A 25,339-nucleotide genomic window follows, 5' to 3' on the forward strand; every position below is an offset into this window, starting at 1 on the left:
TGTAGTATCATTTAACATGTTCCTCTCTTCTGTCTTTTGTAAGTATGGTGATTTGATCTAGAGGCTTGATCAGATTTAGATTAGTTTTCATTAGCAAGACTATTTTACATGTGGTTTGTGTTGTTTCATCTGGAAACATATGTCGGTTTGTGAAAAAACTATGTTGTTAACATCTCAGTGCCTAGATCTCTTAGTATATTAATCTGATGCTCAGATTGTCTTGTCTTTAGCTAGTGGGGGAGATTTGCAGTTTAGTTCGTGAGTCCTCTCTGAGTTTCTTTGGTACTTCCTTAGTTTTGATAGTTAATACAAAACTTCCGCCAAGAACATATGTTCTTGGATCACATTGTACATTTCTTGTCCTAGACTTGGAGTCAACAATGTATCCATGAAGTTCTTTATTTTTAGTAAGAAATGGTACTTGGAACCCACAGTGTAGGTGCTAGGGGTACTCATTGCTACTGGGTCTCCTGCTGTTTCTAGCCTTTTTCAATGGACAAACTAAACACACACACACACATTTTTTAAAGGTAAAACTTTGTATCTTCATATTTATACTTCGAACTCAAGTTCTGAACTAAAGTGTTTTTAGTTAACTTGCTTTTATCTGTATGTTTTGTCTCTTATGGTGAGAATCCTAGTTCTCAAGGACACTGACAATATACAGATAGCATTTACTTAAATTCAATTTGAGTATTAAAAATTTTTAAGTATAAAAAATACAAAAAGATAAAACCTCCTAGGTCTTAATTCACACATTAGAACTTTCAGGAACATTAATGTTTGGTGGAATATGAACACAGAAGATATTGTGTTATTATTAATTGTGTCAGTTTAAAATGAAGCTGTCTGAAACTATAGAATAAATTATATATTACTTAATTTAGGGACATTCTTCTTCCATAGCATTTGTCTTGTTTCTTTTCATTCATTAAATTCTGGAAAATCATTTAACACCTGAAAGTGTGGCACTTTGGGACACTTTGCCACGTTGAGTTGTCCCTGGGCCTTATCTTCTGTCCCTCTTGTACTGCATGGCCATGGAAACTGAGCCCAACTATGCAATGTAGATAAATGTCCTCATCACAAAAATAACTTTATTAAGCTATATTTATCTCTTTGGTTACAGTACTTCATATAAAAATTGGCCTGCGAGTACCCTCCCCCCGATCTTTTCAGAAGGAATGAAAGAGAAAATCTGTGAAGATTAAAAATTAAGAGGAAACCAAAAAAAAAAAGGAAACCTAAAGAGTTACAAACATATCAGTTAACTAGGAATATAAGACCAGATATAGATCCCAAGGGCTAAGAACTTGGATTTTATTGCCCTTAAAAGGAATGATGATGGGACCACTTGAGGTGGGAACTGAATGGAGACCCTTGCATGTATATCCAGAACCATAGAAAGAACAACTCTTTAGTATAAGGGAATCTATGAAAAATAGACAACTTACTGGTTTAGGAAAGGGACAAGGAAATTTGTCTTTGGTCATGACTGAGCAAAGGGGGACAATTATACTGAGAAATCAAAGGGCTGGACACTAAATATAATAACCATCATGGTGAGGATTCACGAACTAAGACATTAACATAAAAAGCTGTCCTAGGGACTTCCCTGGTGGTTAAAAACCCACCTGCCAATGCAGGGGACATGGGTTCGAGCCCCAGTCCAGGAAGATTCCACATGCTGCAAAGCAGCTAAGCCCATGTGCCACAACTACTGAGCCTGCGAGGCTTAACTACTGAAGTCTGCTCACCTAGAGCCCGTGCTCCACAACAAGAGAAGCCACTGCAGTGAGAAGCCTGCGCACCGCAATGAAGAGTAGCCCCCACTCGCTGCAACTAGGGTGTGTGCCCGCGCACAGCAACGAAGACCAAATGCAGCCATAAATAAATAAATAAATAAATAAATAAAAATTATTTTAAAAAGAAAACAAACCTGTCCTAGATTAATAAAAACTGTGGGTCACCCCCACAAGAAGCAAATGCAAAACCAGTCTGGGCAATTCTTCCACACACAGGTTAATATAAAACTTCTACCAAAACAGGATTCTCCACATAAGAAAACAGTCCACTGTGAGACACCGTTAAAAGAGACCATCAACAATTTGAGATAATAGGAAAATATGAAAGAGTATAAAATATGTGTATTTAAACAGAGAAATCATTAAGTAATACATATAAAAAAGAGCACTGTGAAAAAAAGATGGACAGAATTGAAAAAGAATACAAGGAAATATCTAGAAGTGAAAACTATAGTCATTGAAATTAAAAGGTAAGTAAACAGAGGAAGGCATAGACACAGCTGAAGATAGAATCAGGAATCTCAGTTCACTAATGATAGATGCTCAGAATTCACACACATACTGAGAGATTTAAAATATGAAATAGAGGTTAAAAGATATGAAAGGAGGGACTTCCCTGGTGGCGCAGTGGTTAAGAATCCGCCTGCCAATGCAGGGGACACGGGTTCGAGACTTCCCTGGTGGCGCAGTGGTTGAGAATCCACCTGCCAACGCAGGGGACACGGGTTCGAGCCCTGATCTGGGAAGATCCCACATGCCGCGGAGCAGCTAGGCCTGTGAGCCACAAGTACTGAGCGTGCGCGTCTGGAGCCTGTGCTCCGCAATAAGAGAGGCCACGATAGTGAGAGGCCCGCGCACCGCGAGGAAGAGTGGCCCCTGGTTGCCACAACTAGAGAAAGCCCTCGCACAGAGATGAAGACCCAACACAGCAAAAATAAATAAATTAATTAATAAACTCCTACCCCCAACATCTTCAAACAAATAAATAAATAAAAATAAACTCAAAATGGATTAAAGGCCTAAATATAAAAATAAATAAATTAAATAAATTAAAATAAAATAAAATACATCCAAAGTCTGACTGCTGCTCACTACCTCCACTGCCCCCTACCATCCTAGTCTCAGCCATCTCATCTCTTTCCTGGACTACTCAGTAACCTCTCGGCTAGATTTCCTGCTTCTGCCCTGTTCTTCCTGTAGTCTATTCCTAATATAGCAGGAAGAGTGAACCTATATTAATATGAGGCAAATCATGGTGCTTCTTTATTCCAAACCCTCCAGCAACTTTCCCACTCAGAGTAAAAGCCTTGGTCTGTAAGATCTCAAGGCTCTTCTCACCTCATCTCCCAATATTCTTCCCTTGCTTACTTCATTCCTGCTATTCTTCCTTGTTAATACTCAAGCATACCAGACAAGCTTCCACTTCAGAGCCTTTCACTTATTGTTCCTTTTGCTTGAACCACTGCTTCCAAAGAGCTGAAGACTTACTGCTTTGTCTTCTTAGTGTCTTTATTCAAATATTGTTTTCTCAACTTAAAATTTCTCGTATTTAAAGTTACAAAAGATTTCCGTACCTACTCTTTTGGTACTCCATATGTTTCTAATCTGTTTTTCTCCATAATATTTTCACCTTCTATCATATTATGTATTTCATTTATTTATTTTATTGTCTCTTTTCCCATCTAGAATATGAGTTCCATGGGGACAGAGATTTTTATCTATTTTGTTAAATGCTGTATCCACCACCACTTATATAATTATGCCTAGCACAGAGTAAGTGCTTAACAAATATTGGTTGAATGAAAATGCACTTCGAAATAGGGGTTCCTTGAGGGAGAAAACGATGGCAATGAGATTGGGTGAAGGAAAAATTTGTGATAAAGTTCTAATATTTTATATTTTAAAAATCTGAAAGAATTATAGCAAATTTATTTTCGTTTAGTAAATACTAGTGATCAGTACAACAGTTTCTGTTGTATTATTCCTTGTCTTTTCTTTATATTTAAATGACAATTAAATTTTAAAATTTTAAATATAAAGATGTATAGAGACTAAATTGGTGACAATGTCAAGAAAATTTGAGATGTAAATTAAAGGGTAGGATCTTTATCTACTTTACAAATATTATGTAAAATCATAAAGTGACAATAATTAATAGAGTGTAGTACTTGGTAATGAAAAAACAGTTCTATCTCTTTGCTTCAGAATAAATTTCAGGGACTTCCCTGGTTGTCCAGCAGTTAAGACTCCACGTTCCCAATGCAAGGTGCCTGGGTTTGATCCCTGGTCAGGGAACTAGATCCCACATGCATGCTGCAACTAAGAGCCTGCATGCTGCAACTAAAGATCCCATGTGCTGCAACTAAGACACAGCACAGCCAAATAAATAAATATTCAAAATAAATTTCAAAGTTAAAGAGTTTGGTTAAAAAAACAAACTAGGAAAAATTATACAGAATATGCAATTTCGGAAATATGTATAAGTCACCAACATGTATTTGACAAGAGCATTTGTGTATGGTTTTATTCAGTTCAAAGTTATTGTTGGCTTGCCACAGCTTGATTTCCAGGTCAGTGTTAAATTTAAACTTTATGAAGAAATGAAAATAAATTCAACATTTATTTCTTGAGCAAGAGTGAGTGAATTTTTCTGTGTGTATCATGTAGAAAGAAAGAAGTTTCTATCTTTGGATCATTTCTGATTTACTTGGAAACACAAAAAAATAGGTTGTCAGACAACTCATGACCATGCTTTCTCACTTGACCCCTGATATTTCTGTCTTCAGTCTTTCTCTCCTATATTCTTCCTCTTTCTCCTCTTTCAGCTTATAAAATTATGTATCCAAAATAAGCCCAACTCAGATGTCATCTGCTCCATGAAACATTTTTTTACTCTCACAGCCAAAATTATCTACCCCACCTTTGTAACCTTATAGGTCATATTTAGTCATTCTCAATACTTAGTATGTAATCGTTTGTATTAAAATTAATTGAAAATGTAGATGATTATTCTAATCGAGAATATGCCTAGTAGATTGTAATGCTTCTATGTCTTATTCATTTTCATGCCTCATGATTTGTTTCTTCACTAAACACATTTGTATTTTGATTGCATTTGTGACCAGGTATTTTAATTGTTACAAACTAAAAAGGGACAAATACAAATATGTAAATCATGTGTCGCCTCCAAATGATGTCATCTCACAAAGGTTTTAGGCACATAATTTTAAAAAATGTCATTGGTATGTAAACATCACTACGTATATAATTTAAGTGAATATCAGGAGTTTGATAAGACTTTTTCTTTTAAAAGAATTTGTATATTACTCAAGGTTGGGAAATACTGATACAGATTGCAGAGTAATATTGAAGTCGGAGGCAGAAATCATCATTAGAATACTAAAAAATGCCAGTTTGGATTATGACTGCATCTTGATTTTGTATCAAAATAATGATTTTTAATTCATTATGACAGTTAACCATTAGTCGGGTAATGTAGAAGTAACTTTGTCTAGATCTTGAATCAGTATGTGTACTTACTTATCGGTTGTTAAATATCCTAATTTAAAAATAGATAAATTAAGGAGTGATTTTTTAATATTTTACAGAATGATAGATTTAGTACTTTATTCCTTTGCCAGTAACCCTTGTATCTTCATATGGTCCTGATATGCAGCATATCAGTTTATATTCTGTACAATTATTGTGTAAAATGTTTGATATATTTATATTAAGATTTTGTTTTCAAATGGCATGACATTTCAATGAGTTTTTTGAACATAGATGCTTCTATTAGCCCATTTATGCTTTTGTTTATAATTTCTTTTTTACTTACATTTTTGTATATTACCAGTAGGTCAAAATGTCATTTCACGTCTTTGTTATCCCTTGTTTTACTTAAAAGTAAGGTTTAGTTAAAATAGGAATTAAAAACACTTGTTTCCTTAGTTGTTTCCTAGTCATGTAGCACTCTGGCTGTTATTTTTTTCTCTACTCAACTGTTTCTTTAGATATTTCTAAAAATCTGAGAAGTCTCATATATATTTTTATTTTTAAAAATTAATAAGAAGTCATCACAAATATCATATTATACTTTATTTAGAACCTATTGTAATTTTTAGAAGTATACTTTTATTCAGCCAGCAGGTACATAGTGAAAGCCATTTGGCTAATGAAGAAAATAATTTTAAATATAGTTTGATCTTAATTTTATAAGAAACAAGTATTTTTCTAATTTATATGGTAGTATTTAGATTAATAAAAGTCAAACTGAAAATTGCAATTGAATTTTCCAGAGTATTATAAACAATATTATTTTATTCATATTCAACATTACTTTTAACTTACCATTCTTATTGCAAAGGATACTCTGTCTTTTAGAGAATACAATGGTATTATTTACATTAATTCATGTGGGTTGGTGAAAAAAATGCTATAACTCCTTTACTTAATGGGATTCTTCCCCTGTGGCAGTGCAAACGGCTAGAGCAGGAGCTTCATCATCTGAAAGAGCAGAACCAGACTTCAGCAAACAACATGAGACATCTGACTGCTGAAAACAATCAAGAACGTGCTCTGAAGGTAAATCTCCATTCCTTCTTGCAGGCAAATTAAGGTTGTAAGCCCTGGTGCCAGCTTTCTGTGCTGCATATATCAGTTGTGTACATTTCAGCAGAAGTGAGCCGTGGTGTTTGCCAACAACCCGTTCTTTAAACACAGATACAGCACCCTTCTGTTATGGTATTATTTTATCTCATGTATGTGTACATGAAAACAACATATTTTCTGAATTTCAAGTGGTGGTATAATAATAACTTTAGGTTTATGTTCATTCTGTTTCTGATTTCAAAATATGTTGTTACCTTTTGTAGTTAATAAAAAGTGGCCACCCTGAAAGAAAAAAAAAATTAAATAATGGGCTTTTTCTTTGCATCAATATTTATTACAATAATTTTCTAAATGACTTGTAATATTAGTAACGCACAGAACGGACACTCCTTGAAAGGTATGTGAATAGGTTTGGGAATTGAAAGAGTACTTAAAATGTTACTTACATCAAAAAAAGAGGAAGAAAATATATTCTACTAGATCTTGTAACAAGTAAAGAATACATATCATGACAAAAGTTCTGTTTCATTTTAATATAGATCCTGTAATCATGAAAAAGGACATTATTTCAATTCTACTAATTATCTTTTCTTCTTAAGATACTTTTCATTCTCTGTTTTTGACTTTGCCCCAGTTTCTAGCATAGTGCCTGTGACATAGTAGGGGTCCCTGCCCTCAAAGTGCTTACGTTCTCATTAATGGGTTAAAAATAAAACATAACATATCCACAGGAAACATAAAAGATTCATCATTGTTGTTATTGTACAGTTAAAAAAAGATGTGCTATCAAGAGGATTGTATTGTACTTTGTTGTCATAAATTCATTTCTTGCTGCAGATTATGAAAAAATACGTCATTAGCAGGGTAACTCATTAAGCCAGAATCATCTACCAATGTTGAGAAAAATGGTGACATTTTGATGTGGAAATAATTTTAACCTGTTTATAAAGTATGAGATACGGTTGAAGACAAGTTTTTCTACAAAATGTATTTAGCTTCATTTTGAAATTCTCAGTGGTGGGTGTGTAATAACTTTGCTATTATTCTTTAATGCACTTTCTCTTTATTTCTCTTGAATTTATATATAGACCAGAACAATAAATGGGAAAGAAAAGAATTGCTCTGATTATTTTTCAGTTACCCTGAGGAATTTACTATTGTATGAGTAAAATTAAGTATATAATTATTTAGATGTATATTTGCAAATCAAAGGTAACGTAATGTTTTAAAGACAGCTTCCATTATGAGTGCTAATTTATTACCAGCATTAGGGAACAGATATTATGTACTCTATATGTTATGGCTATTACTATTTAAAATAGAACCTAAAATAAAAATTCTAGGTTAAGTTATGTAATAATTGCATAGCCTTTATTCTGGCATTTTTGGTTGTGTATTTATGTTAAATTGAATTAAATGGCAGCTGCTATTTATGAACAGAAAAAGATGCATATTTCTAAGAGATTATTAAAATTAGAAGGCAAACTGTAGACCAAAAGAAACCTGGAAGTTCAAAACAAAATAAAAATAAACCTCTGTAAAATAGAAATCTCTATAAACTGTAGACTATATAATTTAATATATAAACAATGCTACATTTTTATTCCTGACAAATACACTACATTAAAATATTTCTAGTTGCTCATCTTTTTGTGCAAAAGTCTCAGATTTTTCTGTTCTTTTAATCCTTCATAACTTCATTGATCAACTAAACCAACTTAAATTTTTTGTAGAATAAGAATGGGAAGAATTCATTTTTAAAAACTCTCATCAATTCAGTCTTTTTAAAACCCCTGTGTTGGATCATTTTTTAGTTATTTTGTGCCATAATTCCTCACAGAGAAACCTTAAGTTTATTATAAAAATTAGGTCATTTATAATATATCTGCTTTATTCTGAATCATTTTCTAAAAATTATTCTTACCTTTCAGGGACTTTATTCTTTATTTAGTTCTTTTATTATTGCACTTCTTGTCTTTAAGTTGCCATATAAGATATGGATAATAATAATAAGTTTACTACCAAGCTATTTGGTGAACAAACTGTCTCCTTTCTGAGCAGTATGCTTATCTCTTACAATGCATTTATAAGTATCATTTTTTAAATTTGTTAACTGATTTAATATTTATTTAGTATTAGATGAGTTTTAGAAAGAATACTTAGAGTCACTGTCTCTAGGAGCTTTCAGTCTGCCAATAATATTTCTAGTATTTTAACATAAGTAGTACTATTAGTATCAGTAATAAAAGTAATATAAATAAATTTGAATAGGATGAGAGCTGAAAATTTTACATTTTATTTCATTGTATTATGTTATAATTCCTAAAGGAAACAGTCCTAGATATAGGTTTGGAAAAAAATCTAAGCTAATGGTCATACATTGCATAGAACTTTCCAAAGTGATGACCATTGCAAATACATGATTATCATATGTGGATATACTTTTTAGTAATCTAGTGCTATTTGAATAATAATGTCTTTGTTTATTCTAATAACCAGGAAATTCTTTCTAAATTAATTTTTATGAAATAGCATAAAATTAGACTTGGTGATCACTTACATGCATTATTTTTGAAGTAGCATGGAATATATACTAGATAAATTTGCTAGCATGACACTTTCCCTACTTTTATAATATTTGCAATTTTCTCTAATAATAAATAGAGCACAGTGGTACATATAGGATGATGGGCTGAATTTATACTGATACTAATCTATACCCTGAGAGTTACTTAAATTAAAAGACAGATTAGTTTCTCTTTTAAAATAAATTTTATCCACTTATATTAAGAAATTTGTTTCTTGGTGAACACAATTTTGAACATTTAATGATTTTAAAGTAAATTTAGATTAGCCATAAATATGCAGGCATTAGATTTAATAAGAAATGAAATATAAAGTACCTTTCTTTCCTCTTTTATTTTATTTATTTACCTTCCCTATCACACATCTTTAACCTCCTACAGTTGGCCTTCAACACTGTAATTCCATTTAAAGACATTCTTTCTTAAATTATAGGTGACCTCTGGTGGTTAAACCTGTAAAATTTATCATTTCATATCCTTCTCAATAACCCAGTCAGCCTAAGAGGAACACATTTCAATCTTCTTGGCCCCTGCCTTCATGAAATTCTTTCTTGTAGTTCTTTATTTCTATATCCTCATCATTTTTCTTTTCTTTGATCGTTATTCTTTAGCTGGTGCCTCGTTTTCTACCAATTCCTAAGGTATAAATGTTCCCCTGGGTTATGTGATTATTCCCTTAATTTTTCTTTCTGAAAAAAACCCCAAACTTTATTATTTTAGAGCAGTTTTAGCTTCACGGCAAAATCGAGCAAACTACACAACTCCCTCATATTCCATGCCCCCATACATCCACATGCCTTTAGCATCCAGTGCAAGAGTTGTACATTTGATACAATACGTGAACCTACATCAGTGTAACCCAAAGTCCATAGTTTACATTAGGGTTCACTCTTAGTGTTGTACATTCTGTGGGTTTTGAGAAATATAAATGACAAGTATGTATCATTATAGTATCATACAGAAGAGTTTCACTCTAAAAATCCTTTGTGTTCCACCTATTTATCCCTCCTTCCCCCCAACATGTACCAGCCATTGATCTTTTTACTGTGTCCATAGTTTTGTCTTTTCCAGAATATCATGTAGCAGTTCTTTTCAGATTGGTTTCTTTCACTTAGTAATATGCATTTAAAGTTCATCCATATCTTTTGATGGCTTTATACTTCATTCTTTTTAGTACTGAATAATATTCCATTGTCTGAATATACCACAGTTTATTTATTCACCCCCCTAATGAAGGACCTCGTGGTTGCTTCCAAATTTTGGCAATTATGAATAATTGTGGATGCTGTAAGCATCCACATGCAGGTTTTTCTGTGGACATAAGTTTTTCAACTCTTTGGGGTGAATACCAAGAACGATGATTGCTGAATCATATGGTACGAGTATGTTTAGTTTGGTGAGGAACCACCAAACTGTCTTCCAAAATGGCTATGCCATTTTGCATTCCCACCAGTAATGAATGACAGTTTCTGTTACTCCGTATTCTTGCCAGCATTTGGTGTTTTGTTTATTGTAGGGTTGTCTCTTCTAATTTCATCCGTTCCTATGACATCATCTATCATTTATCCTAACAGATGCTTTGTCTGCCCTTCCACTTGGATATCTTAGTGACTCCTTAACCTCAATAAGCTTAAAACCAAATCCCTAATTTGACTTCCTAAGCCCTCTCTTCAACCTAGGAGGAAGTCAGGACCTGAGCCAAACACTATTGACTGTATAACTTAACATTTATTCTTATAGTCTCCTTTGTTTGCCTTTACAGCTTTGTAGAAGCTGGAAAAGTTAAACACTTTCTGAGCCTTTCTTTTTGCCAATGAGACATAAGAGGAATTCTGCAGCAGGGGTGGGAGAAGAAGGAAGAGTGTCTCTGGATAAGTTTTTGTTTTCCTGACATGACAGATGCAGCAGGCACTGTTTCTTCCCTTCTTATTACCTTGAACACTTACTTGCTGCCTGGAACACCAGCAGCAATTTTATAGCTCTGAAACAAACACCAAGAGAAGCCGGCCTTTAACATCATTGAGCCCTTTAGCCAGTGAGCCACTTCGAGAACTTTAAGCAACTATACCCTGACTTATTTTTCTGGTGACATAATGCCCTATATTTTAAATTATTCTTAACAGTTTTCTATTTACTTCCAAACTGATCAGTTAACATCTATTAATTAATGGCAGTACCATACTCCTAGACATGTAGACTAATATAATTGACATAATCTTCATATCCTTTCAAGCTTTCACCTACTACAAAGTGATAGAGCATCCAGTCCTGTCAATTCTGCAACAGTGATTTGTCTCCTTTGTATTATCATACCTCTACTCTACTTCAAGTTCATGATCTAGATGGTAATAGTACCCTCCTAACTAACTTTTTTGTCCTCAGTTTCTCACCTTTGTAATCAGTTGTCACACTTCCATTAGCTGTCATTCTAAAACACAGGTGACACTTTTCTACCCCAAAACCTTTACTAAGTCTAACATTTTCAGCAGTGTAAGAAAACAGAGATATTGTGAATAACTTTCCTGATAAGAACAATAAAAAGGAAGGCTATTATTTTAAGAATATTTTACAACATTATTGAGAAGATAAGGAATATGAAAAGACCACTAAAATAAAGTGGAAATAGAAAAAAAAAATAAAAACATGGGAAATAAGTGATTGCCTGAAGCCATCTTGCATCTTATATTTGTTGTCTCTTTTCCTGATGGGAATAAATGCTCCATGAGGTCAGGGATTTTTGTTTACTTCATATACCTCTGTATCTACTGATGGTATTAAAAATACTTGACAGTCAATAAGTCACAAATATGACCAATCATAACAGATGCCAAATGTTAACAATTTGTATAGCTATACCTTTGTGTACCAGCTGAAACTAGCTATAGATGTATCTCCTGCAAATACCTATAGCAGCCATTGAATAAATATCTGTTGAGTGAATTAATACCACAGGTACAATTTAGTATCCTGCTTTCCCTGCTTAGAACTTCATAAATATTATCCAGTACATTTATTCTATAAATATCACCTTAATATATTACATAATTGCAATCCACAAATGTACCATGATTTTCTTAAATCTTTCCTTAATGTTAAATATTTAGGTTGCTCACAATTTTGCACTCTTATAAACACTGCTGTGAAAAATATTTTCGTGTAAATATTTAATCACATTTAGCAAACAAAAATTTTATTATTTTTCAAATTTTTATTTTTGATAAAGCACATATTTTTGAAAATGAATGATTACATAAGGGTTTTAATAAAAACATTGTAATCAGCATCCTCATCTTACCTCTCCTGGTTTCTGCTCCAGAGAAGAAATCACTTTCAACTCTTAGCAATTTATTCTGTATCTATACTATATTTCTAAATGAAAAGCTTATACTATTTCTTGATATTTCCTTTTTAGTTATTATTGACTTTCTACTATGAAGATAAGGATTTACCTTTCTCATCTTTTTGTTAGATCAGTGTTTAGTATTTACATTATTATTATAATATTCATAGATGACTATATAGTGAAGTACCAGTGTATGTTGGTTTATCGTGCTTTGCTTAATTGCGCTTTGCAGATATTATATTTTTTTTACAACTTGAAGATTGTGGCAACCCTGTGTTGTCAGATGATGGTAGCATTTTTTAGCAATAAAGTATTTTTAAATTAAAATATGTACTTTTTTAGACATAATGCTATTGCACACTTAATAGACTACAGTATAGTATAAACATAACTTTTATATGCACTGGGAAACCAAAAAATTCATGTGACTTGCTTTATTGCGATATTCATTTTATTGCAGTGGTCTGGAACCGAACCCACATTATCTCTGAGGTATGCTTATATTACTCAGCAATAAAAAGGAACAGTTTATTGATACATTCAACAACTTGGATGGGTCTCAAGGGCATTATGCTAAATGAGAAAAGCCAATCTCTAACGGTTCTGTTCATATAATTCTACTTATATAACAGTCTCAAAGTAACAAAATCATTGTGATAGAGAACAGATCAGTGGTTTCTAGGAGTTAGGTTGCGGAGCAGGCTGTGATTCTTAAAGGGTAACAAGGAGTTTCTTTGTAGTGGTAACAGTTATAATTTTATAATATTAAAGCATCATTGAATTATACCAGAAAGTAACGGGGGGAGAATGTAAAAACAGGTGAAATCCATATAAGGTTTATATCCGAGTTAATAGAATTGTTCCAATGTCAATTTCCTGGCTTTGATAATATACTATGGTACCTATATGATATCATTGGGAGAAGTTAGATGACTTCTACACAGGAACTCTTCAAGTTTTTGTGGGTCTTGAATTATTTCAAAATAATACATTGTTTAAAAATTTACATATTCATCATAGCCAGTGAAAACAGTGCTAAAATATATAAAGGAAATTTTAATAATATTACCTCTCCCCTCTCATAGTTTCTAGACCTGCCAAATTAATCTTGACTAGGAGTTATAACAGATACTCTATTTTACCTGACTTTTACCTAATTTTAGTGAGAATGGATTCTACATTACACCAATTAGTTTTAACACTTACCATGGGATTTTATATTTTCCTTCATAATTTAGAGTCTCAGTTGGATAGTTCCAGTATATGGATCATCTCTGAGTCTGGTTTTGTGATTGTGTTGTCTTTTGACATGTTTGTTGTTTGTTTGTTTTGCTTTTGCTTTTCATGTGTCTCATAATTTTTTTTTGAATGCTGGACCTTGTGGATAGAACAATACTTCCATCAGGCCAGTAGTGTGAGTATTGAGTTGATCCATTCAGGAGGTGATATGGATTTGGGTATTGTTATTGCTATGGTCACTTTTAGTGCATCCTAAGTTTCAAGTTGCTCTTGGAATGGGTTGCTGTTGCCTTATGCTCAGGATGGAAGCTCAGGTACTGGAGGATTGTTTTCAATGTTCATACTCCACCGTTTTGTTTTCATTTGATCCTGTATACTTACACCTGGAGGGTATCTCCCTGTACACTCTTGCCCTTCTCCCAGCATGAGAATGCTGATTTTTGTCATCTGGTGTTGGGGGACTGAGGGTTTTCTGCTTCAATCTTATGCAGTCCCTTTGTGCTTGGACTTTGGGGTGGGGCTTCCTCAGGATTCCTTTCCATGGCAGACAAACTCTGACCTGTATCTGAGGCAGGTATTGTATGAGAGACTTATATTCCCCTCTCTCAGTGTAGAAGCTCTCTAATGGTATTGGTATAGGATCCTGTGCCCAGGTCTATTTCCTGCCACTCACCCAGGGATAGAAAGAGTTCTTTCTTCTACCATTCCCAAGCTGGATTTTTTTTTTTTCTGTGCCCTGAGGGTTACTGCCCCTCTGTTAGCTATATATGGTTTTTGTTCTGTTCGCTGAAGGAACTGGGACTGGGGTTGGGGGAAGTGGTTTGCTCCTTTCTATAGCAGCAGCCAGTTCCCTCCCCCATATCCCCTGCAAGTGTCTATCACTGTAGGAAGGTATCTCTGGTTTTCTACCCTATCTTTGATATTTCTCATGAGCACCTGGTGGAGATCTGTGGGGAAAAATCTACCAGTAGGTGCAAACCCCCTTTTGTCAGGAATTCCTGAAGGTTCTGTGTGGTGGCTGACCCTTCTTCTCATGTTCTGTTCTAGGTGAGCTAGTCTGTGTACCCCATTTGCCTTGGATGCTTGTCCCTCCTTGAAATTAAGACTGGTTGTCTTCCTGAGCTTAGCTGTCTAACGAGCTCAAGAAAAGTTATGACTTTGTGCCTTATTCAGCTTTTCTTATTGTCAATGTGGAATGACAGCTTCTTCCAGCTTTCTGAGACCTAGGCATAAACATTACATCTACTGTTGGATTTTGATACTGTTTCATCATATTTAAGTAGTTTCTTTCTAGAATTTTAAAAAAGTTTTTATTAGTAGATGTAACACATTTTATTGAGTTCTTGATGTTGAACAATTCCTTGAATAAATTTTGGATTTGTTTTGTCATTGTTTTCCTGAGAATTTTAAAACTTATAATAGTCTGCCCTCATACAGTACTTACTGAGTGCCAGGAACTGTTACTAATGCTTTACATATAGTATTTAAGTAGTATTTAGACCTCAAAGTGACTCTTTGAGATAGTTGGTACAACTATTTATAATTTTATAGGGTAAGAAACTGAGCAACATGTGTTCACTAACGTGACCAGTGTTATGAGTAATAGTAACTGGTAGACCTCCGATCTGAACCAAGGCAACTGATCTCCAAAGTTCACAATCTCAAATATAAATGAAAATTACCTAGAGGTTTTTTTTTTTCTACTGTATCAGGTTTTGTTTTGTTTTACCGAAGTATTTCTCTAATTATTAGTAAGTTTGATTTTTTTTCATATGTTCAAGGGATTGTGTGTGTGAATATAAATAAATAGATGTATTTGTTCATGCATTTTCCCCATTTTTTCTGTTGGTGTTTATTTGCTTTCTCTTGGTCTTTTGTCCATCAGTGGTTTTGATTTTTGCATTTTACAGCTTTATTGATAAATATTTCATATAGCATAAAATTCACTTATCTACTGTTTACAATTCAGTGTTTTTTGGTATATTCACATATTTGTTCAGCCATCACTGCAGTCTAATTTTAGAACATTTTCAACACTCACCTAAAACATTCTGTACACATTAGCTATCATTCCCCATTCCTGCTAACATCCTTCCCCTAGTCCCAAGCAACCGCTAAACTACTTTCTGTCTCTGTAGATTTGCCTTTTTGGATATTTTGTGTAAATGAAATCATAGAATATGTGATCCTTTGTGACAGGCTTCTTTCACTGAGCATAATATTTTCAAGGTTTATTCATGTTATAGCATGTATCAGTACCTCATTCCTTTTTGGTTGATAAATAATATTCATTGTATAGATATATTGTATTCTGTTTATCAGTTCATTAGCTGATGGACGTTTAGATTGAACATTTAGATGTTTGACAAATTTTTAGTGAATTTTTAGATACTGTGTAAGGTCGGAGTCCAAATACTTTCTTTACATGTGGATATCCAGTTTTCTCTGCATCATTTGTTGAAAGACTATTTTTCCCCCCACAGAATTGTCTTGATACCATCTCAAAAGTCAGTTGGTCATAAATATGAGGGTTTAGCTCTGGACTCTCAGTTCTGTTCCATTGATCTAATATATCTATCTGTATGCTGGTACCACACTATTGATCACTGTAGCTTTGTAGTAGGCATGTCATCATGACCTGAGTCCTCCAACCTTATTCTGGCTTGTTTTGGCTGTATCCGTTTTGATGTTAATGTTACTAGCTTAGTGAATGACCAAAATTTCTGCCTTCAGCTATGGTCTTGACAAGTTTAAAATTGCATTAGAATGAGGACTCTCTGGCCGTCCAGTGGCTAAGAGTCTGCGCTTCCAATGCAGGGGGTGCGGGTTCAGTCCCTCGTTGGGGAACTAAGATCCCACATGCCTAGGGGAGTGGCCAAAAAAAAAAGTTTAAAAAAATTGCATTAGAATGATCTTGCCTTAAGTATTAAATAGAATCAATTTTTAAAACCATGTATTCTTGGTGCCTTTTTTTAACAGAGAATATTTAATTGCCTTTTCAATTGTTTCAATATATTTATCTAGTTTTTCTGTTTCTTAAGTCAGTTTTGTTGGTCTGTGTGTTTTGCTAGGAAACACCCTATTCCCTTTAACTTACCAGATTTGGTATGATAGAGTTATAGATAATTATCTTAATTTTGAATCTCTTCTGTTAATCTCTGTATTCACTGTCTCGTCTGTATTGTGGCATATATTTGCTTTCTCTTTCTCTTCTTCTGTCTCTCTTTTTTCTTATAAAGTCTTTCCTGGGCTTTATGCATTTTATTTTCTTTTAATTAGTTCTTGGTTTTATTTATCCTTTCAACTTGTTAAATTTTTCATTTCTGTTTACCTTTTCAATCTTTTTATTCTCTTTTTTGTTCTAATTTTTACAAGTTAATTAGCTTACCTCAGTCTTTTTTTTTTTGTTTTAAGTAAAATTATAAGGCTACACATTTTACTCTTGACTATAATTCCAACTGTGTCTTTTAGTTTTGGGAGGGATCAAATGTTCACTTTTTTTCACTAGTTTGTTCTGTTTTGATTTTTTTGGTTGATCCAGGGTAATTTAGAGAATATAATTTAAATTCCTATATTTTAAAATGTATTAATGTTTTATTTCTCACCATGTAAATAGTCCACTTTGAAAGGTATCATCGACTAAATAAATAAAATACAGTCTCTGTTCACAGAGCATGAGGTTCAATATATATTGAGTTGAACTCAATTTAAGCTCCCACCATAATTGCATTTTTATAATTTTCTTATATTGCTAGGAATTTCTTGCTTTATACATTTGTCTGCTCTATTCTTTGTTATATAGTGTTTATGACTACTATATCTTCTTAGGCTATACGTGTACATTCCGTCATTATATAATATTCCTCTTCAGACTGCTTACAGCTTCATACCTTTAAGTCTTCTATTTCTGATATATGTATTAGCACTACTCTCTTGGTTCATTCAGACTGCTATAACAAAATATCACAGACTAAGTACCTTATAAGTAGCAGAAATTTATTTCTTACAATTTTGGAGGCTGGGAAGTCCAAGATCAAGGCAGCAGTATGATAATGATCTGGTTAGGGCCCTCTCCCTTTTTAATAGCCGGCACCTTCTCACTGTGTCCTCATATGGTAGAAGGGGCAAGGGATCACTGTGGGGTGTCTCTTAAAAGAACATCAGTACCATGAAGCCTCCATGCTCATGACCTAAGCACCTCCCAAACCAAAGCTCGTACTTCCAAATACCATCATCTTTGGGGGTTAGGATTTCAACATGGAAATTTTGGAGTGATGAAAAAATTCAGACGATAGCAACTGCTTTTTCTTTCTTTTTTTTTCTTTGTTTTGTTTTGTTTTTACATTTACCTAGTATAATGGTGCTGTTCAGCAGTAATTTTGCTACTCAGAGCTTATTCATCCTTCACCCGATTTTTATAACCCTTGTTCTCCTGTAAGAAACAGACTTTCCCTCATTCTCAGATGTGGTTTTGTAGGAGGTGATATACCTCTGTGGCCTCAGGTCTGACAAATCAGAATGTCAGATTCCCTTGGCCACAGCAGTGGCTCCAGAAACAGGCACCTGTACCACTTGAAGCCAATGATTCCAGGCCTTTTTCCTCTATATTGTTATGGATTTAATTTAAACAAAAATTGAGTAACTTACCAAATATGTCATAAAGATCTTTCTCTATATATAAATACAAATCTGCATCATCCATTTGTTGGCTCTTTAGATCCCTGTGCTTGATACCTAGCATGTAATTTTCTGTCTTCTATTTAGAATATTTTGATTCCAACTGTTCAATATCATAAGCAAAACTTTGAAAAATAGTCTTGCATGTACATCTTTGTCTTAGAGCATAAGTGACCATACAGTGGGAAGTATAGTGACAGGAAATTACTTGAGAAGGGAGAGGATGATACCAGATCTTGTGCAGGTTGCCGTTCAAATCACTGAAGTGTATGAGAGTATTCAGAGGTCAGATTTATAGGAAAAGAAATAAATGAAACAATAGTGAATTCCAACATTTCTCTATTGGTGCACAAAAATAAGTGGTTCACAAATGAGACTAAGAAGGAATAGTCAGAATGATAAAAGGATTACAAAGAGATTGTGTTATCATAGATTCAGAATAGAATAAAGTTCTGTGACAGGGGTAGTTCACAGTGTTAAATGCTACAGAGAAGTCAAATAAAATCACACGTGTCCATTTGATCTGACAGTTAGGAAGGCAGTGGTACCTTTGTAGTTGCAGTTTCAGTTCAGTGGTTCTGGTGGTAGCCTTGAATCTAGTAAATTGTATAGTTAATGAAAAGTTTAAAAGTGGGAGAAAGGTAGATTATTTTTTAGGAGCTTTTCTGTGAAGTAAAAGTGTAAGGGTTAGAGTGTAATGTGAATGTGACCTGGAGGAAGATTTTAAGATGGAGAGAATAATAGCTAACATATCCTTAACCATTCTCCTTTTATAAGAAATCTGGTGCGTGCCTCTTTAGCCTAAAGCTAGCTAGTTATGACCTGTTTAGCCTGGTTCAAAAAGATTGGTAGGTCAGATGATAATTTAATAATTTGGAATTGGGAAACTGAGAGAGAACAGGACAGTGAGCTTTGAATGCTGAACCAAACGATCCCAAGGTAGGCTTAGGGCCAGGTAGACTGCTGTAGGCCGTGGGTACTCTGAAGTTATGAATCAGCCAGTTGGAAAAGTTGAGGCCAATATATTAAAAAACACAAAATTCTGAGCAAGGGAGATGGAGAGAAATTCTATCCTGGTTCCTAATAGCATTCTGTTCCCGTGCCAGGCTTTGTTTTCCACATGATAAATTTTTTCTTTCTTTATAAAAAGCAAGACTCTCAGCTAGACCAGGTTTACAGTGTTTGCATACCAAATGGGAAATTGCTGTGACAGCATTCATTATAGGCTCTCTGAAGTGAACAATTACATTAAAGTGTGGCTCTGTGGATTACTGCACCAGGTATAGCCAAATCATCGAAGCCTGTATAAGTTCATCAAGTACACCAAGATACAATAAAACTGATGAGGTTCAGATGAAACAACTGTGAACTATTACCCCTTACATAAAAGGAATACTGAATTACATGTGGGAAACTTCTATGGAGATTATCAGTGGCAAACCCCAAACGTAATACTTGTGAATACTTAACATTTAATTGCTCCTAACATTGGTTACTAATGTTTTTTTAATTTTGACTTTCATAGTACTATTTTACAAATTTAGATATTATTTTGATAAATAATGATAGAAATATAAAATTACATTGCATGCTTCCCTCCTGTTTTATACATTTTGTAATATGCTAAAAAACTAATCAAGATGACTATTTGAATGAAGACATACACCTTCAATAGGAGACAGTTTTAGGCACACCAGGCAGATTCACCATTATGTGAGCTGACTTTAGATAGATCCTGGAATTTTTCTCCAGTCTTTGTATCATCCGGTCTTTGGACCTAGTATTTCCTCTGACTGAAATGCCCTGCATCATCTATTGCCTTACTTCCTTTGTCCGGATAATATCTACTCATCCTGTCTTCAGTTTGGCCAGAGTCCTCTTGTCTCTGGCCAAACTGGAGAGGGATTTGTGTTAGAATGAAATTGTTTTAATAACAAAATAAGTACTGATCTGAAAAGAAATGTAATATGTGAGAAACTCTCAGTGCTCCCAGGACTTCTTCCCAAGTCTTTCCTAAGTCTGCCCACATCAGCAGTCCTACCTTCCCCTTGTCTTCTGCTCTCACCTCATTATCTCCTCCCTTTTTTTCCTGACCTATTGGTCTTTGGTATTATGGTGGCCAAGAAGGTGTAAAAGAGCAGAGTCCATGGTACATTGTTGTAAATAGTACCCTGGGAACCTTTAAAGACAATAAAGGTCCACTCGATTGGTTGTTAGGTAATGAGTATTGGTTAATGGTTCTTAAAAGAGGCATGTATCAGAATCATGAAAAGAATGTTTTCAAAATAATAAATCTGGGCCTGACCTAAAGCATACTGAATTGGAATATATTGCACTGAATTTGGAAACTTACTGGCGTAGACTTGGTGTTTGGACATAAAATAGGGACAAAATATTTCCCCAACCTTCTTTAGGCCTATGGAATTTTTGTTTCTGAAAATAATAACATTTGTTTTCTACCAATTGTGCTTTTTAATTTTAGTTCTAATTGATTTCTGGATTGGGCTGATATCAGTATTTTTGTGGCATCATCAGTTTTATGTCTTTTATAAAGTTCTTTGTTGGTATTTTAGGGATAAGCAGGATGAGGCTACACAGAGATTGCTGGCCAAATGAAAATTTTCTCTTTCATTTTTAGCATTTCCAGCAACCAAATTCTACACAAGGTTGTACCTCATAGTGATTTGGAATAAATGACATATTAAATTATCTTGTGAATTCCAGTGTAGTAATACTGTGAAAAGTGTAGTGTAAAATCCAGATGGTTTTTTAAAATACTATGAAATTTAATTTGATGGATTTTTTAATATTACATGTTCTTTCTAAAGTAAAATATATATTTTTAAAAACTTTCAATTATCAAATGCAATTAATTTACTTTGGCTACTAAGTAAAAATATTTCTGATTTCAGACATGATGATAAAAAGCAGTTAAGTCCTTCATTAGAGATTACGTAAAATTCTCAATAAAAGTAACTATATTTAACAGTATAGTTTTCTGTACCAAGTAAATCCTTATTGTAGTAGCATTTTTGACTTGAGTGGTTTTTAGACACATAGTTTTTAGTAATTCATCTACAGAACTTCGGCATATTTAATTTATTTAGAAAACTAACATTTGATATAAATTGACATAGCTATAGTATGTCTTCTGTATCAAAATGACTTCATCTGTTGTTCATTGTTGGTTAGTTTTTCTGTTATGTTGATGCATTAAAGCAGATATTAAATTTTATCATTAATTCAGTGCCTGGTCTCTCCTCAAATCCCCTTAATTACAAATTGACTCCAAGGATTAGACAGCATGGATTTTAATTTTAACTGAAACAAAAAAGGCATCTTGAAAAATCACTCTTGCCTAGTGACTCGTGGACACATTTTAAAAGATCCTATAATTTATTGCTTAGTATTTAAAGTTCAATACAATATAAAATATACCACCAACATTTTTATTATCTTATATTCATATTAAATACGTGTTTTAAAATATATTTCATAGTCTTGAAAAAACTCTTGAGTATTTTTAGATAAATAGCAGCCTCAGGAGTTTTGATAACTTGTAACCCTTTCTTTAGAAAACGTTAACTTTGAATCTTGCACAACCATAATTGTACCTGAATGACATTTATATTTTCTTGTATTTCTGCTTCCTTAATAATTTCACAAAGTCATACAGTGTGATTTTATATACCCCATAGAAGTCTTCCCAGTATAATCCAATATTCTATTTCCAGTACTGTATTATTTGCAGTTTATGACTATTTCATTAAATCTTCACTTCCTTTTGATACTTGCTATATTAAGTCCAGAATCATTTTTGTGCATTTTACTCTGAAGATATATGAACTTTTCTGTCCTTTCTAAAAGTGCCAATTTTTTTACATAATTATTCATTTTAAATAGTAGAATGACTGTTCATTTTTACTAGAGTAAGAGGATGATGAAATTAAGTCATGATCACTGATCAAAAAGTACATATGTCCCCTGTATTTTTGTTGCATTATATGGTGATCAGCTTTTAACTCTGAGCTGCCTCTTAAAAAATTCACTTATTCTTCTGAAAAGTTTCTGGAATCTAACTTGTGTTAGTAGTCACTTATGTTGACTTTTATCTAGATCCATAACTTTTCAAGTAATCACTTTACTTTAGAAAGACCAAGAAATAATTACTAATAAACTCTTAAGTATTCCAAGGTAAATCATTTGTTTTTTTAATAAATTCGGTTGTCAATTACCTTTACCTTTTGAGAGGTTGTAAAATATAAGTAATAATGTTCTTTCCAGTTAAGTGGATATTGTATATCTTATATTTTTGTAAATTGATTTTTAAATAGTATTCCATTGTGGGCTTTTGTGCTGTTGCTGTTAAACTGGATTTTTATATGCTGAAAGGTAGCATCCAAATGAGCTCAGCTCATCATGGAAAAAATAAATTGCCTAGAAACAGATTGTTTACGTAATATTAGATGGTAATATAAACCAACAAAAGCAGGAAATTAACTTCTAAGGCTGACACACTGCCCTTTCCTTGCTCCTTTGTGCTTGTAGGTATCATGTATGTGTTGTGATACCAAAGTACAGTGGACTTAGTTCAGAACTGTCAAACATAATTCTAAATTTCTTTACTTTGTTGGTTTATGTCACAACTTAATATTATTATTTTGTCCCTTAATGCTGTATAATGTCCTTCACGTGTGAGATGAAGTAATGCATGCGTGAATCGGAACAAGATGGAAAAGTTTATTTGCTTTTCTCTCATTTACAGTTGATTGCCTCTGATTAGCCAATATCGTGCAGCTCTGATGTAGTTTTTTAAATTTTGAAAAAAGGTAATACAAGAAAAAATTATAACATATCTGAGGAAATTTTTGAAAAATGTACGTATTGATTAAAAACATTATTCACTCTTAATTTTTATTCCTGTTGATTACTTTTTATTTTATCATTTTCTTGTCATCTTGAAAGGCAAGTATCTCTCTTTACAAAAAACTTTGGGCAATGAGAAACTACTAGTGTTTTATTATGAATACTCAAATACACAAGTATGATTTCACAGACCAGTTATAATATGAATTGCAGAAAGGAATTATATGTGGAATTCTGAGGGTAGGGCTAAACGTCTCAAAATATCCCCCAAGATTTATTTGGACTGATAGAAACTTGGCCATTCTTTTAACAGCACCTGTTTCTTGATGATTACGGTAAAATGTAAATAATTCATTCACTTGGTTTTTATATTCAGTAGTTACGTAATAGCTCATCAACTGTTAATGAGTGTTACCTTTGCTTTGGGGGGCTCTTATAGTATTATGGGGGGACTTTTTATACTAAATGATATTTCAGTATTAGAAAATTGATTCCTTTCATGAATATGAGTTCCATGTCTGTAGCAGTTTGGAAATTATTTTGCTTTCTATTTTTCTCTGTAAACAATTTCTACCCCTATTTAGGTATTCATTAGGACAGTTTTCTAAAGGAGAATTACATATTTTCAAGCTTTGAATTTTTCTTAATCTAAATCTTTTCTTGCATTGTAACCAAAGGTACTTGACTGCTTTTTCTAAAAATGATTCTTATTTATTTCTGATTTGTATGTTAAACCTTATAGAAGATCAGATACTTTCTGAAAAAATTATACAACAGAACAAACTATCTAAGTGTGGTCAAACAAAAGATTTCGCTCTCAGAAACTAAAGTACTATAAAATATGGTGGTAGAGGGGGCTGTAAAGTTGGGGGTGGTAGTAATTTTTTACGAAATTCTGCTTTTGTTTTATGCAAGTAGTGTTTAATTGGCTAGATTTAAAAGTAGTGAAAAAATGATCTATTTGCTAGAGGTTTGCAAAACAATACTTTAAGCTCTTACTTGTTTTGAGGTGTTGAAAGGTGAAACATTTGACATTTTCTTTTAGGGCATTGCTTTAAAAAACAGAGGGCGGGAAAGAGGCGTTGCCACATCAGAGTTAAGGGTGTTTGTGGTTGTCCGTGACAGCAGCTCTAGTTTTAAAACACCTGTGTTTACTTTCCAGCTTTTCAGAGTCTGCCTGAAAGTGGCCTAAGAATGGCACAGGACTTCATGATGGCTGGGGTTTTTTATAATACAGAGAAAGAACTAAACTTTACACTTCAGTTTTCTGTTGCAATCATTTAATTAGTTTATACATTTTATCTCTTCATATACTTACATGTGTACATAAGATAATGTATTATTTACATAATCTATAGATTGTAATATATAATTATTTTTATAGATATGTTTTGCTTTTTGTTCACTGGAAAAAGGCTGGTGAAAAATTCTTCAGTATATTGTACAGATGTATTTTCATTCACAATATAAAGAAGTTACTGAAAAAAATGAAAATGAAAATTCAATACCTTTTCAGAGAGAAATGAATGTGGTCTAACATGTATTACATTATTTTGTTAATTTATTATCTTTAGTGGTTTGGATATAGGTTGATGTTTCAACTTGCCTATCATTGCTTTGCTGGTGATTGCTTCCAATTTAGGGACATGTGCTTTTTAAATAATTATTTTGTACATTTCTTATTATTTTATAATATTCAAATGATACCTACATATTGTATAAACTTTATTATTCTCAAAATTGAGGTATTCTTACCTATGACAGTTTAGTTTAACAAAGTTTAGTTTTTACTGATTTATTTGTTTCAGTATTTTTTTGTTTTCAGACCTCTTAATTATAGACTGAAGCCAGATGTCATATACTCTGTGATGCATTCCTGTAATATTCAAATTCTTGATTATATAACAAGACATTTCCATGAGATTACAGTTAATGTCAAGCCTCCTTGGTGTATAAAAGAAATAATTCTATCTTTTGGTAAGAGATAGGTGTTCTTTATTTCTTCATATAACTAGTTTTTAACATTTTATGTATTTAAACTCTTTTGAGAAGCAAATGCCGGTTTTGAAGCTTTTCCCTTAAAAAACACACATGCACAGGAATTTGTTTATAGTTTCAAGGAGTTTATTACCCTCCCAACCCCATCCATGTGCCCCAGGATAAGAACCCTATTCTAGGTCTTATTTTCTTTAGATAGTTGTTAATTCTTTAGATAG

At 33.2% G+C, this 25,339-nt stretch overlaps 1 protein-coding gene across 10 annotated transcripts in view; it reads left to right on the top strand.

The window, feature by feature from the left end:
- MIPOL1 (mirror-image polydactyly 1) overlaps positions 1-25,339 on the top strand; it is a 320,015-nt gene that overhangs the window by 147,163 nt on the left and 147,513 nt on the right. For all 10 annotated transcript variants that reach the window (XM_055088396.1, XM_024116474.3, XM_055088395.1 and 7 more), the window contains one exon: positions 6,279-6,386. In XM_055088396.1, the coding sequence (XP_054944371.1) occupies positions 6,279-6,386 (108 nt within the window). The remainder of the gene's footprint in view (positions 1-6,278; positions 6,387-25,339) is intronic.

This window comes from Physeter macrocephalus, chromosome 11 (genome assembly GCF_002837175.3).
Source record: "Physeter macrocephalus isolate SW-GA chromosome 11, ASM283717v5, whole genome shotgun sequence".
Classification (NCBI taxonomy): Eukaryota; Metazoa; Chordata; class Mammalia; order Artiodactyla; family Physeteridae; genus Physeter; species Physeter macrocephalus.